Below are 16443 nucleotides of genomic sequence, written 5' to 3' on the forward strand. Positions count from 1 at the left end.
ATTTTCTAATTTTCCGCGCATTTTTTTGAATTTCTTTCATAAAAACCTTCTGACAATAACAAACACAACAAATAGAAATTAGTGAAATAGGTCCAGTCGTTCACGCGTGATGGCGTGCCCAAGGGAAATAGGGATTCACTTTTATATATATAGATTACTATTTTATAATATCTATCTTTGGCGTAGCTATGCACATTTTCTAGGGTGGGTAAAGATGTTCCTAGGGGGCATAAACTGCCTCTGCCCTATGTACACCCATGATAACTATCGGGCAAAGGTATCGACTCAATTTATCATGATTTCTGATGAGTATAAACTACTGCAATAAATGGATCATCGTGTCATCGTCCACTGCATCATCTATTGGACCAACAGGGTGCATCGTATGATACCTTGAGTCCAGAAGATGCCGACACTTTAGTTTTAATAAATTAATTTGCATGATGAAAGGTGGGTACTTAATCTCAATTCTTACTTAATGTATAAATAGTCCAAGCAGTATTTTGGTACGTATTGAGTGTGACGTTTTGTGATCAGCGATGTATTCCTGTACTATACATATTGTTACATAGTAAGTAGGACAATTTATTATAAATATAGTGTATAATATAAACGACGTAACAATTGTTTTCTAGATGATGCTAGTACTACGTTGATGTCTGTATTTGTATTTTCGATTCAAATATTTATTTAAAAAAAACATGTGAATAGTTCAGCCAGGGAAAAATTGCTGCTCGGTTTTACTTGGTCTCATAAAATCCAGTGGTATTTTAAAATTCTGTATCCACAAGGAGTTATGCCTTAGCTTAGACTAAATCCAAGTTGGGAACTCGTCACAGTTATCGGTATTTTATTGCAGCCTTTAGTGTAGGCTGATACTCGAGCGGTATAACTTGCCTAATTTTAGGGGTTAGGAATGTTGATCACTACCGGCCTGGGTCAAGTAATTTCAGTTCTTCAGGGAACTATCAAAATTTTTATGGTACCAATTTATCTCTGCGAATGATTTTAATAATAATAATATCAGCCCTGTAAAATACTTGCCCACTGCTGAGCACGGGCCTCCTCTATTACTGAGAGGGATTAGGCCTTAGTCCACCACGCTGGCCTAGTGCGGATTGGTAGACTTCACACACCTTCGAAATTCCTATAGAGAACTTCTCAGATGTGCAGGTTTCCTCACGATGTTTTCCTTCATCGTTAAAGCGAACGATAAATTCGCAATGAATACACACATGATTTTTTAGAAAAGTCAGAGGTGTGTGCCCTTGGGATTTGAACCTGCGGACATTCGTCTCGGCAGTCCGTAAGAAACTAGAAAGTAGTCAGGTAATAAACAATCGAGTATAAATAATCATATAAGTGGTGAATGATTTTATAAGGCGAGTATTTTTTTTATTTTTTATATCTAAACTATCGACAATACAACCTAATCAGATATCTAGACACGGGTAACGGCATTAAAAATATGAATTCGTTCTGTTTTAAATAACTTTATTTGCTTGATATCTATTTCTTGTATATTTGTATCTCATTAACTTCATCGACCAAATAGATTTGGATAATGTCTGGCTTGTATTGTACAGAAGATTGTATACCGATAATAAATTGCGTTTTAATTGTGATTTTGTTTTATTGTTGGTGCATTCCAAATGAGCATTATAATTATTTAAATTAGCATAACTTAGAAATAATAAAAAAAACGCATCATAAAACTAATAAAATAGCATTTATTAAAAAATAACATTTTGTACAATATATTTGTGTAGACTGAACGTTCTGTTCGCAGCGGCCGAATACTGATGCAGTGATGAGCACGAGCTTCAGACGTCATCCACTTAATGTACAAGAGAACCAAATACTAGAGTAGGTCAAAATTTTAATATTCTAAAAACAAATGGCAACTACACAGCTGTGATATGAAAAAGGGTTTGTTATTCTGAACAATTTAGGGTTTCTCTATTGCTATAGGAAGAATTATGTAGTTCTAATTTAACAACAAATGGAAAGATGTCTCACACAATGAATACCATTATTCATTATATTTTTATCAACATTTTAAATAAGTGCAGCGCAGACGGATCAAGTGGCTATGATTAAAATAAATTCATTGATAACTAAAACTCTATTGAGTTAATACATTATATTTAAATATGTTTCAAAAACTTATACTATGGGACTCAAAATGCAACATTATACTTAACTTTAATGTCAGAATAAATAAAGAATGGGGTCCTTCCCAAAACAATTTAAATCACTGCCATCTATACTACTTAACATAGAAATAAATAAACAATTTTATGCAATATCGCTAATAAATAAATTAAATTACATTTTGAACGTCATTTAAATTTGTTAATTTAACATATAACATATAATAGTCAATTAAGTCTCATTTTCTCGCAACACAGATACGAGAAAGGATCAGAAATCTCGTTATTGTCCTTATAGAATTCAATTTACCGTTTTTTATTCAATATCCGAATTCCTTTTAAACTCATAAATGTGAATGTCACATACGAGAGTTCTTTATCGCCTCGTCTCTATCATGCGAGAAACGCTTCTGAACATCGTATAACCTAGGCTTTAGTTACGACACTAAAAGCACATTAATAGGATAACAAATTAACGAATAAAAAGCGCGGAAACAAACAAATATGTAAACTATATTAATACATTTACTATTGTTCTTTGGTATATTAGGCCTTATTTAGACGATGCCTTCTATAATATCAGATGAGAACATTCAAATGCATAGTTAGTTCATTTATGAAAGAGCAAAGGCTTTCATAACTCCCTCGCAAATTTCTAGTGGTGTATATATAGAGCATATAAGTACTTGTTTTTTTTATATCCTGACTAAGACTTAAAGAGGAGTCGTTTTTATAACAAAGTAGGTAGCGTTCTCTAATTAGAGAGCTTAGATGTAAAATTTCATATAGCCTATTCAAACCTTAATACAACGATTCATACTAATCGCTATTGATACGAAAATGAAATAAACGATATATATCGGTTTGTTGCCTATAGGTGCTATAAAAAATAGGCGGTAGAAATATACTTGACGGTGCTACCTACATAGACGGACCCTTGCATACGAGAGACCTATCACCGCACAAAAAAAACGGCATCGTCTAAACTAGGCCTTATGATAAAGGCGTCATGACACTAACTAACTCATTCATGTTAACACAAAAACCCTAACCTAAGAGACGGTATGGCAAAATTTAACATTTTTATAATCAAATATTAAGCACCGCTTTGTGGGTAATGCCTGGAATCTTTTCTAATAGCACAATATATGTTTATATCTATATAAATCTGATTCGCGTTAAAAAAATCTATTACATTGAGAGAGATAAATATTATTGGCCAATGAATAAACGTTGTATACATCTTTGATAGCTATATATTATTTTGTCTTGTGTAGAGTGACATTTAACGTCAGAAGAAACAAGATTACACATTTTATAACTATGACAGATGCATACAATTAGTAAGGCACTAAGTATTTCTTCAACGCGAACAAATTAAAGTACAAAAAATAAACATAACAGTTGTATTCCAGGCAAGGTCCATTCACTTTTATTGTTTTTGCTATTCTACTCGACAGCAGAAAAAGAGCATTGGTTGCTATATATCAGGAATCTCGCAATCGAGAGACCTAGAACCTAATGAGTAACGTAGCAGCGATAAAAAACGCTTAAATATACTGCTGCCTCCCGTTATATCTAAACTTCTAATATATTAAGGCGTGTCATGCCAGATCACACTTGCATCCTGAATGAAGCGCCAGCCACAAGACGAAACCATAAACGCAACAAACCAATCTTCAAGAATTAACCTAAAACTCACAAACATGGTAACTGTTGTATAAACTTTGGGCTGAGTACACATCAATGTAATTCATGTATCACGATGGAATTTTGGTTGATGTGATATACGTGGAATATTCGTATTTTCGAACATTTTATACTGTTTCACTAAATAGTTAATATTATTTTTTTATTGATTAGTCTCGGCATATAGTTTCCAAATTATTAAAAGTCAATCATTGAAAAATAAAGTCAATTCGGTCAAATAGCGCACATAGTAAGGTAGTTTTCTCTGATTATAAAAAACAAAAATAAAACGCTAATCCTGCTCTTACATCTAAACCAAGAATCATGTTGCCATTAGAGACAACAGACTTTCTGTTCGACAGCAGCTAAATCGTAGAAAATATGCAAAACACACGAATATCTGCATTATTGAGGATAGAATCCGTGGTCTCTCTGTTCACAACGGTGCGTATTCCGCAGCGTCATGAAATTAATTCAAACAGACCAGCCGTACTTACACTTGGTATTTTTACGCGATCAATTATGAACAGATTAGTAATTTACAAAATTCAATTATCAATATGTAATGCCAATGGCAAAGTCACATCAAAATAAAAAACAAAAAAATACCGTCACGCGAAACGTGCAGCACAAGCCTTACATTTTCTAACAATACAAAAAATATGTCGTATTAAATACGATAATTGAAAAAACAGCCTCTATTTTTATCTTAACAATCCAATATAAATCTGACTAGTGCACGTCAGTTTGAAAATATTCATTTAAAAATAAATTTTATAAAATAGATCATCAACGTGAAATCATTTTATCTACTTACATCGATATAAGTACGTATGCCTTTGAGCACGCTATATACAATCCATAAATTGAATGACTAGTTGAATTTGTTTAAAAATTTCAGTAGAATTAGGTACATTATTAGATATGCGAAAAAGTTTGAGAATAAAACTCTTCACTAGCTTCTGTCCGCTTCCTAGGCTAAAGTTTACAAAATCAACTGCATCGAAGTTCAACTAATAAAAAGTAAAGTACAATTTGTTTCACGCAGTTCTTTTTTCAAATCAATCCTTAGATAGATCATTATTAAATAAAAAAAATAAAATGGTTTTCGAAATATAAATAAGTTAAATTGAAATTTATTTGATAAATCTCAGCCCTATGATATTTTGTCTAAAAGTCTGAAAGCGCAGAAACGCGTTAAAATCCGTTCAGTACTTACCGACGGACACCTCTATACTCTATAGACAAAGGTTCAATATTGCATGCGCCGTGATGGGTGACGGAAACGTGGTGATACTAAAACGCAATTTGTGCCATAGTTTAGGCGGCCCAGACTTACCTTAAAAGCTATTTAAAACCACAGGAATATATTGTCTATGTTATACTACGCAGATATTGTAAGACGAAAAATATCTACAGCCAATTTCTTCAATGGCAATTATCGTCTTATCTACTATACGGGTATGCCTTTTGTTAAAGACAGGGCAGTGTCCCCAATGCACTACTGTAACCGGAGATAGAGTATCGACTGATGAGAAATGATTACCCATCGCCAGTCGGCACAATTATGCTGGCCTGTTTCAAGCCGGCTTACGGGTTGTACGGCTTTTATTGTTTATGAAGAAATTGGCTGTGTGTGGTAACACTTAACCTACAGTGAGTTAAAGCCACGCTCCCGCCGCGTCGACTACAGTGTCCGCTATGATAATAAAAATTGTAGCATCTTCCTCGGCTTTTGAATACTCCCTAATTCTTTCCTAATTCCTTCTTGTTATTGCTGTCTTCTCTCCCTCATTTGGTTATATTACCTATAACAAGAAAGCACTACTTAATAAATTATTACAATTAAGGAAACCAAAAAAGTAATACTAAAAGTGACTTACTGACTACAGCAAGTCAAGCACCAGCTTCAAATTAGATTAAAAAAAAAACTTTTTTCAACTAACAATTACCAACTTGTTATAATCTTTTTGAAATATTTACAACTTACTGACTCACAGTAATTTTTATACATTGACTATCGTCGCAGTCAACGCAAAAGCTAGCCTGCAGAAATTGTGGAATAACGATTCTAACTGAACTATAAACGTGAAATTTTATTTGGGTAAACGACTGTAGAATAAAAATTAAAAGTTGCTACCTAAATTGTCTAATGTGGCCGGCCGCTCTTGCCGCTCCTGTGCGGGCTGTCCGACACTGAGGGCACACTTGCGAACTCCGGCTTCTCGCTCGGACTTCTCTTCAGGTAATCAGAGATGTGCTGCACGATTAGATCGATTGCCACTGGAACAGAAAAAAAGCATTTTAGTAATTCTTATTATATTTTAGTAATTCTTCTTTTTTTTTATTTAATTCAAAAAATTGATGTTCAAATAATTTAGCTTATAATTATTAGCTTTAAAAAAAACCTCTTTAAAATGTGTCCATACATTTCGAAGTTTACACTTGAAAATTATGACATTCCGATTTTAGTTTCGAGCGTTGAAATTAAAAAGGATTCAAGGCACTGTAGCCTGAAGCATTAACCGTACCGCTTCTCGGTGAAGGAGCTAGTTTGGAGAATATTTTTTTAAATAACGATATTCATACGAGGCGACCATTATCTGATGACCGACTTGATCTGTAAGCGAACTTCGGCTATAAGCGGAAGACACATTTTAAGTCACATTTAATCATCTTGATATTCTTTAAGTCCTTGAACCTCTTCATCTAATTTGTCGAAACACATAGTCAACAAGTGGACGGGTCATCGACAAATTTTTGACATTGAAGGGGTTGCTGGTTCGATTCCCATATCGACACGAATAAATATAAAATTTGAACATGTCTGGACGATAGGTTATATTATATCTTTCGCATTTATCTATTTTCAAAATAATTTCTTGCCATATTAAAGGATACTCAATTTGGTTAGCCTGCCTGGAGCAGCTACAGCTGATATGTTAAACTCATGGTTTCAGATATAAAAGGTATTTGGTTCGAATCCAACCCATTAAAACCTGTAATAAAGCCATGTAAAAAGAGAAGAAAATAGCATATTGCTACAAATAAAAACGGGTATACAGTGAATAATGCTTTTAATAAATTAAGTGATAGATTTTTTAGTTGTATACCAGTAGAATTAAGAATACGTGACGTCGGTGGTTAGAGAAAAATCTGTGATATTTATATACGAGTGCTGTTTTCCCAAGCCACGCCTTATATTATTCTTACAAAAAAGTCGTATATTACTGAATTTTAGAAGATAGATATTATATCTGTTTATTTAGCTAAGTTAGACTTTCACTTCTTATTATTTCAATTACTTTCTATATAATTAGTTAAATATGTGACTCAAAATCGGAGGCCAAAATAAACAGTAGGTACTCTTTACCAAAAATAAATAAAATAATAAAACAAACAATAAAAACACTTTGCAAACACTTTATTACTTTACAATATAACTACGTTAAGGAATTGCTTCCTTATTACAAGTGAAAAAGTCCCACAACGAATAATACATTTAATTAATGTAAACCAATGATTATTCAAAGGTATAAATACGCCATACCCTACAAATCAAACGAGTGTTCCGTACGCACACATGCAGATTCTGACGTGTCATGTGACAGATGACGTCATTAAACCAGTACAAACAAAAAAGACAGCTATCTGTAAGTGGAGTATGAAACCGTCCCAATTAGAACAATTTCTGATGTTGAGATTGCGCATGTTAATGGCGAATCTATACTTTTAAATACATCACTGATGTTTACCAAGTTTGTGCCGGACATAGATTATAAACTTATATCGATAATAATAAATTCGTTTTTATATTTTTCGATTAACATAAATGCTTTGAGAAATGCGAAAGCTGAAAGACAGTTGTGCAATTCGAAATTCGAATAAAATAATTTTATACATGGTGTGCAATAACTGAACAGATTTAAAATTACTATAGCGTAAATGGCCTAAAAACTACAAGTTTTGGGAAGTGAAAAAAAAAAAAAAATGCATTAATATATTAGACAAAGCAACGCCTATACATTTTACCAATTACAATAAAAGCGATATTATTAAATCTATATATTTTTTTACATTTTTCAACAATTTCCTTAATCAATTTTATCACACAATCAATGGAATTTATCACGTAACCTGTTTCAACTATAACCATCACAGGGCTGGATTAAGTTTGTTTACAATGTTTACATATACCTCCTCAAATTAATGACTAATACGACGAAAAATTGGGGCAACATGTTAATACCTTAACCACTGGGATATTTTTTTGTAAATTCATTATACTAAGCTACTAGTAAACTTAAACTAATTTATGACATCTAACGTAGATCTAAACACGATAATGTTAAAGGAAGAATTAAATCCAAAGAAACAGAACACGTTTTTACACAATTTGGTAACTTGACTAATTTTAACAATCAGTATCACTGTTATTCGAAAAGAAACAATTACTTTTAGTCTTCTTCGTGTTGTATCAGTCTGTGGGACAGGCGCGAATTCAGGGTTGAAACTTGGGGGTAAAAAAATTACATCGATTGTTTGACTGTTAAATTATATTGCGGAAGACATTATGCAATGTATATGTAAGGATACGTACTCATGGAATTCTTAATCCTTTCATAATTATGGATGAAGTGAAAAAAGACAAAAACGAAATAGTCAACTATTGGGTCACGCCCCTACGATATTCCCCTAGATCCGCGCCTGTTGTTATCAGTAATTCTTATAGTACATTCAGTGTCTACTTTTATAATGGAAAATACTGAGGCAGTAGCAAATTGACAAAGTTCAATGGTTCCCAAATGTTTAACGGACCTTTGCAATAATATTTACCAGACATCCTTCGGTCAAATATTTTACCTTACTGTGTTTTGAAACTAGCTTGTTATTGCGGGAATTAGTTTTAAATAATCTCTTTTTAAATTATGCCGAGATGTTCAAAGTTTTCAACTTCGAGAACCACTGATAAAGTGTATTTGTGCGTTGCAAAAAAAATAATTTTACACCAACTAATTCATCTATATGTCAATAACAATGTAGAACATAGGTTACATCCGCTTATTTGTTACTATATGTTTGATTAAATATCAAATGAGTAATGATAGGCTTCCCCAGTCTTCAAAACCACTTGTTTAGTATAGAACCTAGTGTATTCGTCTAGACATGATGATCAATCTAGGAAACACTAGAAAAATGCAAATATTTCCATTAACAAGAGAATGCAATTAATACAAATACTATATCGTTTCTCATAATAGTAATTTTATCTAATTGCATAATTTCACTTCTGATATAGAAGTTGGGACCAATCCTATTACTCGAATAATATCCAAGTTAATTTTAAATAATAAACGGAGCGTAATTAAAACATTGCACGTACAATCTTCGTACTGAACAATTGAAAAGCACCGAATAAATGCTTGGTAACAATTTTTTTTAACACAACATGAAAATGGGAAGAACAATATTCATCCAGTCTAGTTAATAAATAAAATGCAACTGTAAGTCAATTTCGAAACATAAAACATTTTACGATTCCGTCATTGGGGGTCATGGGACCCCTTTTATATTACAAATCCACCACTTGAACTTGAACTACAGTTGAATAAAATGTCAGTATTACAACAAATAAGTGAAAATAGTATAACATTTATATTTTGTGTTACGAAACCAAGTATACAAAATATTTGACGATTTAAAATATGCCATAAAGAATACTGAAGACACTATATTATGGGATTGTAATTCGGTGAATTATTTACAAATTAGAAAATAACGAGCGTAAGTCATAAAAATTCAGTAGGTATGGAAAGTATTTTTATGATTCATCAAACTGCTGGCCAGCTATATTAATTAAACTATTATAAGTATATTAGTGCAAAATAAATGTATCAGTTATCAGGATCTTTAAAATTCATTATTTAAGCATAGGACATAATCATACAAAATAGCAATTACTCAAATGGTTATTAGATATTGAACGATTAGGAAATTCATTTTGTTTCTAATTATATTTATTTTAGCATGAGAATATACCATCATGTATTTTTATTCCTTCGCTTTGAAATGGAACACTGTTCTATGGATTCTTACTTAAACTACATGCTTTTTAAAGCGTCAGCCTTATTACAATAAGTATTGGAACTTAACTAAATAGGAAATATTTGAATATATTGGAGACATGGCGAGGGCACTCAAGATCATATTAGAAAAAATACCTTTTTTACATATTTTATGCCAATTCGAAATAAACTAGTTCTGTATAAACTAGCACTATTATTGAAATATATATCATCCTCTTTTTTTCGGATATAAGTCACATTAAAAGCAGAATATTTCAGGCGCAATTAACATTTTTTTAATTAAAAGAAAAACTATATAACGTCTGGGGTGCCCATCGCTTACACTGGGTAAATATGAGGCCACAACATAAAATAAACTACAGGTATGGGTACATATTGTACCCAACAGTTGCCAGAGTTCGACTCTGTTACTTTTGTGATCGAGACCTGACGTACTATCAGCCGGTCTCAATATCTTACTGACATAAACAGTTGAAATGCTATTATTATTATCTGCGTTTCTATAAACTAAGATAGGAATACCTTATCCGTGAAGTTTAGCTATCTATCGGAGGTCCGAATATAATTACTGTCATTGATGCATTTTGTTGCCAAAGATCAACATAGAGTTATTAGTCATTGTTATAATAATCTATGCAGTAAGTTATTTAAATTGTTTTACGTTAAATCGAATGTAATAATATAGTAAAGAATTATAGTTGTAAACTCAAAAGTACAAATTCAATAAAAAGAAATTAAAACATACTGTTACTAGTACTCATTGCAAAAATAAAACACTTCGACCGGTGCACTAGTTACGCGATATTGAAACAGCAGTAACAGTTACCGTAACTTTTACTGTCGAATGAGATAGCAAACTCCAGTTATATTTAGTAAGTTATTGAGACCGGCCGTTTGAGAACAAAGTATATACTGTATCAAAACAATATACGTAATATTATTTATAAGGTCAGTAACTATTTATTGACGATATTGTTGCCGTACTATTATTACACTGCACTCAGTTTCATACCATAATGAGATTTTGTAAAATACTTCTTTAATGATATCGATATAAGGTATACATTAAACTGAGTACACATCAGTGGCGAAAGGTCCATATAACCCGACTCGCCGGCTCCCCTTTCGTATTTTATTAGAACAATTTGCAGACCGCATCTCTACATATTTGTACCTATATTGTATCGGGTTCGCTTTCAGAAAATTCCACCCATCGCCACTGGTACGCATAGTAAAAGCAAAATAACATTACAAGGGTCAAACTTAAAACGAAACAAATGCACATCTTACCCTACAAAGTAACATCGAAGCGTTCGTCGGCGGCTCGGCGAGCCGGTCTCGATCACAACAGTATCCGGCGCATCGCCGCGACTATCGACTGAGCGTGTCTTCGGAACTGCCGGACATCCTGCGACCGCTGCCCTCGTCCACGTCGTGGTGCCCGTTGCACGTGCCGTTTACCGACTTTACCGGTGAACGTTTCTTGTACAATATATCCCATATGTGATGCACGATAAGGTCAATAGCCACTGCAACAACGGAAAACGGATCTTCGTACGTGTCACATAAAGTTCAGTTTAGCAGCTACGTAAGAGCATAGCCGCTGCAAAAGGGAAACTGTCCGATGGTTGCATTGTTTTCGTGACCCGTTGCAGTGGCTATGACCTTACACTTACCTTCGACGCGCGGACATTCGGTATCACTCGGATAGCGAGCGGACAACTACCTTTATAATAAGGCATTGGCCGATATTTTTTTATATCACGCGATACATAATCGTATAGAATACAAACAAAATACGTCATTAAAATATCTATACGAATGTATTTTCAATAACACTTTATTGGTGTATTTCCGTTTATTAGCCTTGTAGTATCTTTGAAAGACTTAAGTCGTTAGATGTGGTAAAACCTCTCCGTAATAGGTTACGGCTTAGTGTATGGCCATGATAGCTGTGAGCCAAAACCTCAAGAACGAACAGGAAAATGTTCAATAGAAACAGATATATTTCCAATGTCAGAGACAATGTAGAAATAAAAAAAATATCCTAGGGGTGTCAAAAAACTGCATTAATTCCAGTATAATGATCGCACCGCCATGTATTTCAAAATAGGATTTGGTGCAAGTTTATTAATAATTATTATTACAATATTTGTTTGGTTTTAACCTATCGTTTCTAAGGAATGAACTACCTTGCCGAGCATAAAATACTGCACTACAGGCGCTATTCGAGGCGAAAGGGCGTGCAAATTATAATGCGACGTGAGAATCAAACCAAATATTCAAATAATAAAGATTTTTATAAAAAAAATCTAAAATACTTCAGGGTTCCAAATCAGAGATCATGAGGGCAATTTGAAACATGATTTTTGTGTCGTCGTGGCCACCAAGAGTTATAACTGTGGTGTAAAGTTTATTGCACTTACCCAAATTGTCTGCTCCTCGAGGTATGATGACGTCAGCAAATTTCTTGGTCTGTAAAAAATATAACATTTATTATTTCACAAAATCAATATAGTTTAATTAAAATTTTGTTGCGTCAATTATAGTATTGTTTTTAAATATTTTTTATATAGTTAAAAGGTTTCTACATAATTTTTATAATTAATTTATTTATGATTGCATAATGATTTTTATCAAATTACAATTGAATGAAACAATTTTAGGCATTTTTTTTGTATAATTTGCAATTATTTTTACATTTATTTGGCAATGTATAACATTACTTACGGGCAGACAGAACTCTTCAAATGCCGGCTTGACAAAGTTCATGTACTGGTTGAGCACCTGTTCCAGATCTCTGCCGCGCTCCATTATGTCACGAGGCACTGGAATGATGGAATCACATGTTATTGCTCGAATTTGGAGGAGGATTAAAAAGGGTTCGTGACTCTACAATATAGAATCTCTGGGCCTGTTTGGTTAACTATTGATTCTTCTAGAGTAGAAACTACAAAATATACCGTATTTTTTTGTTTTATTCTATTAATGACGAGACGAATAAGTGGCTCGTCTAGTGCCACGTGATACGATTACCAATTAATGGGAACAACACCATCCCTACTGTCAATAACAAAGCACTGTACTCGTCTCCCTACGACATTAGGTCTTATAACATAAACTCACGCGAATGTTAGATATTAAAATTAAACAAATTTTGGATTATATCGCGGTTTTTATATTTTAATTTTCTTAGTGACCCCTCCTCCCTCCTGAATAATGAAGGCTGTAAAGTCTTCGAAACGTCGGGAGATAATTAAAATATAAAACCGCGATAAAATCCCCAAAATAGTTTTATTTTATTACATTCAAGCCTTCTATCCCCGAAAGGGTAGGCAGAGGTGCAACCACTTCTCACCGTGTGTATTCTATCTCATGATATGATAGAGGGCGAGCTTATCGTAACATCGGGTAATTCCAGACTCCGGTCTGTTACTAAGTAAAAAAAACAAATATCACTTAGCCCGACCCAGGGATCCAACCCGAGACTTCAGCACTGTAGTCCTACCGTTATACAACGCGACCGAGGCACTCATTAGTCTTATAACGTCCAGTAAAAAAAACACATACCGCGCCTGGCGAGCCTGGTATCGGAGTCAGTGTCCACAAACAGCTTCATGTGGAATAACTCACGGACCTCAGGGAAGTAAAACACCAGGATGCCTTCTATGAGCACCACGTCTGCAGGGTAGATTGTGTGCGAGCGGTGTGGGCTGTCAAGGAGTTATACTTAATTAACATTAACAAAATTATGGCATTGTAATAGATTGCAGGTTGTATGTTGTATATTTCCAGAATAAAATATAGTGACCTGTAACAGCAAATTTTTGCTTGTATATTGCCACGAAAACTATTAGTAAAATATTTTCAGAATTTGCTCGATTATTATGGAGATAGTTCATCTAAAGTTGCTGCATAATATACTTTATTCACTGGCCTATAATACTGGATAATATATAATTGACGAAGACATACCTGATAGAGTTTGTGATGTAGTCATATTCAGGAACCTCGACTTTCTTGCCAGCCAATATGTCCTTCAGCACTGCCAAGAGTTTCTTGTCGTCGAACGCATCAGGATGGTCGAAGTTGAACTGTCCACGCTCGGCGCGCATGCGCTCCGAAGGCGAGAGTGTGCGGTAAAACGAGTCCTGACTAATGCAAACCACGCGACGCTCGGTTTGTTCTTTGTGCTGCTGGCCGAGCTTCTCCACTATGCGTTGGCATACTGTTGACTATGAGAATAAAGGGTGTTGAAGAGAAATAGTATCACTGCTAACTCAAAATAGTGATATGATGATTTGTGATTTATTTTCAAAAGAGGAGATGGAAAATTATGTTGCAATGTCTATCTAGCTATATCTATAAGTTAGAATAGCAATAAAAAAAACATAATATTAAATTATAAGCATACATGATATAAGCTAGCGAACTTTGTAAACATTTACCAGTCAGCAATTAAAAAAAAAAGTTAAAAATACTTTTAATAACCAAACAAAGTGCAACTGCTTTGTACCTTTACCCATATTATGTAACCAATTATATTCTTTGTATNATGGTTTATTAGTGGCATTACCATATTGTAACATGCTCTATGTTTTTAGACATCAAGACTTACAATATATTATATTCAATATTATAGTTAATTATGAATTATTGTAATATTATCTAGTCATATACAGATACACATTTCGGTACTTCAGCTGAAATAACTCAGACAGAAGAAGTTGTAGCAGATGTTGAGAGAACCAATTAATTAATTACATTACATTTATCAGGACATGTAGTGTAGTAACTGTTATGAAACCGTCAAAGAAATACAATGTAATAATTTCATTGTATATATATCACAAATCTTATTACACCAGCTTTTACTTGAGGCTCTGCCCGCATAGAAGGGGTTTTTCAGGATAAAAATCCTACTGTATATATTCCCGGGATAGAGCCTTTGTCCTTCCCAGGGTCTCAAACTATCTCCATAACAATTTTATTGAAATCTGTTGGGTAGTTTATGCTTGTGGTAGGGGGACTTTGTTTTATAATATACTAGTTTTGCCAACGGCTCTGCCTGCATGATTAGTTTTTCCGGGATAAAAATCTCACTTTATATTTTCTGGGAATAAAATTAGCTCTCACAAGTAATTTATCTTACTATTAGTGAAATAATTTTCATAATTGTAAACCAAACAGAGCAAGGAAAAATTTTTCCTCTTTATGATATTATTATAGATTTTTTAATATAGAATTTTTAAAACATTTTTAGAGGAATCATTTTATCATACATGTTCATTACGTATTCTTAATTGTTTACTTAGCATACGCAACAGAAGCGCTCAAAAGGAAACAAAAATATTTTTTTGCAATATTTTTCATTGATGATCTGCTGCTATTTGGTCATTACGTGATGATATATGCCCTATAGCCTTCCTTGATAAATGGGCTATCAAACACTTAAAGAATGTTTCGATTTGAACCAGTAGTTCCCCGAGATTGTTCAGTCAAACCAAGAAACTCTTCAGCTTTATATAATAGCATACATATTGCCCAAAACTAAATGTAAACATTATAAGACACATTTTTATCTGAAAAATCCAAACTCATTTTGTAATCAATTGAATAAAGATTAATTTATTGCCCTTCAAAAATAGTAGAGCCATTTTGAAAACTTATTTATCTTAATAGATTATGGTTGTGTTTCATATGGTGCATGATTATAAAAAGTCTACACACCCTCCTGTCTAATCCTAATGACAATTCCATTATATGAAGGCTGACATTCAACTCTAATTGTTTTGTATCTGGGTGTTACTCACTTAGCCACGCAGGGCAGCATTATTTACAAAGTCTCTACTACAATAAACATAAAATTATTAAAACGTTGTAGATTATATGCATTACTAATGGGAAAAGTAACATTCAATGTCATTTGCAATGTCATAACACACTATATTTACTGAAAGAAGTATAAAGATAAAGTGGACCTACTTACATAGATAGGTATGCATATGCATTTTATTAATAGAAATGGAACAATTTCACGTACTGTTATATCCAGTAAATTCGTGTAAAATTTATTACTCATTAACTAAAGCAAGCAATTACTTTCAATTACGCTAATTGCTGTTGTCGTCAGCAATTTACTTTAAAACAATCATGACATATTTCTAACCTATTTCATCATAAAATACAATGATTATATGCTGCAAAAAGTTTTAAAGATATTCCGAGACCTAAGAGTACGCCGATAGTCCATTTTCCCGCATTTTTGTTATGTAATTCTGATCTGAAACATAAAAATCGATAATGCAAGCACGAGGCTCATCACTCACCTTTCCACTAGCAGTGCCGCCAGCTACGCCAATCAAAAACGGTGTTTTACTCTCGAAGCCATTGGTGGACGTATATTCAGCAGATTTCTCTGCCATTTTTTGTGTATAAATTAATCTGTACGATTTTTCACAAATAACAAACCGCTGCGCACAGAACCACGACCCCGCAAGACAGCTGACATTGAC

The 16443-nt window shown here is 33.4% G+C and overlaps 1 protein-coding gene across 2 annotated transcripts; it reads right to left on the reverse strand.

Moving 5' to 3' along the window:
• Positions 1 to 1710: 1710 nt before the first annotated feature.
• On the reverse strand, positions 1711 to 16404 carry LOC115450463 (uridine-cytidine kinase). 2 transcript variants are annotated; one of them, XM_030178488.2, is made up of 7 exons: positions 16258 to 16404; positions 13904 to 14163; positions 13499 to 13641; positions 12659 to 12756; positions 12355 to 12403; positions 5983 to 6125; positions 1711 to 5650 (listed from the first exon to the last, which is right to left on the reverse strand). In XM_030178488.2, the coding sequence occupies exons 1-6, from the start codon at positions 16351 to 16353 to the stop codon at positions 5992 to 5994; spliced, it is 780 nt and encodes a 259-aa protein (XP_030034348.2). In that variant the 5' UTR covers positions 16354 to 16404; the 3' UTR covers positions 1711 to 5650; positions 5983 to 5991. The 2 variants fall into 2 exon arrangements, with proteins under 2 accessions (XP_030034348.2, XP_030034347.2); XM_030178487.2 differs by lacking the exons at positions 1711 to 5650; positions 5983 to 6125 and adding an exon at positions 7246 to 11457.
• Positions 16405 to 16443: the final 39 nt, after the last annotated feature.

This window comes from Manduca sexta, chromosome 28 (assembly GCF_014839805.1).
Source record: "Manduca sexta isolate Smith_Timp_Sample1 chromosome 28, JHU_Msex_v1.0, whole genome shotgun sequence".
In the NCBI taxonomy this organism is placed as follows: Eukaryota; Metazoa; Arthropoda; class Insecta; order Lepidoptera; family Sphingidae; genus Manduca; species Manduca sexta.

Coding starts and splice junctions, on each gene's coding strand:
- LOC115450463 (XM_030178487.2), bottom strand. CDS start 16,353: ATGGCAGAGAAATCTGCTGAATATACGTCCACCAATGGCTTCGAGAGT. Junction 12,757..13,498: donor TACCAGGCTCGCCAGGCGCG/GTATGTGTTTTT, acceptor CCATCATTCCAG/TGCCTCGTGACATAATGGAG. Junction 11,458..12,354: donor TCGAGGAGCAGACAATTTGG/GTAAGTGCAATA, acceptor CCGTTGTTGCAG/TGGCTATTGACCTTATCGTG.